General features: G+C 81.2%; 1 protein-coding gene across 1 annotated transcript in view; it reads left to right on the plus strand.

The window, feature by feature from the left end:
* Positions 1–24: 24 nt before the first annotated feature.
* EMIHUDRAFT_219817 (hypothetical protein) overlaps positions 25–612 on the plus strand; it is a gene marked incomplete at both ends in the record, with an annotated part of 3,466 nt that continues 2,878 nt past the window's right edge. The window contains one exon of the mRNA XM_005758131.1: positions 25–105. Coding sequence (XP_005758188.1) covers positions 25–105 — 81 coding nt within the window. The remainder of the gene's footprint in view (positions 106–612) is intronic.

The following is a 612-nucleotide window of genomic DNA, read 5'->3' on the forward strand; positions in this document are numbered from 1 at the left end:
TACGCCACCGGCGGCGCGGCGGGTATGCGCAGGGCCATCCGCTCCGCTCCGCTGCCGAGCCGCGAGCCGCCGGTGTCCGAGTCCTCCTCCATCGACTGGAGCGCGGTGCAGTGGTCGCAGGAGGAGCAGGAGGCGCGGCGGCGGCAGGTGGCGGCGGCGCGGCCGGCCGTCGCAGCGGCCAACAGCCGTCGCGGCGCCGCCCAGCTCGCAGCAGCCGCCGCAGCATCGCCGAGGCCGCGGCAGCAGAACTCCTTCCTCGCTTCGGGGTGGAAGGGGGTGGGCGCGCCGCCGCCGCCGCCGCGTACCGCCGCCGGCCTCGCGCCTCCGGGCCCTTCGGAGGCGGACGTGCGCCGTGGCGCTATGGCTGCAAAGGCGCGCCGGCAACCTCCGCCGCGGGCGAGCGGCGGCGCAGGCGGCGGCGGTGGAGGAGGGAGCGGCGCGGGCGGCGGCGGTGGAGGAAACGGTGCGGGCGGCGGCGCCAGACCTGTCGGCGGCGGCCGCGGAGGCGGCGGAGGCGCCGCCAGCCGCGGCTGCGGCGGCAGCGGCGGTGTCAGTGGCGGCGGTGTCAGTGGCGGCGGCGGCGGCGGCGGCGGCGACGGGGACGGCGGCGGC

This window comes from Emiliania huxleyi (genome assembly GCF_000372725.1).
Source record: "Emiliania huxleyi CCMP1516 unplaced genomic scaffold EMIHUscaffold_88, whole genome shotgun sequence".
Lineage (NCBI taxonomy): Eukaryota > Haptophyta > Isochrysidales > Noelaerhabdaceae > Emiliania > Emiliania huxleyi.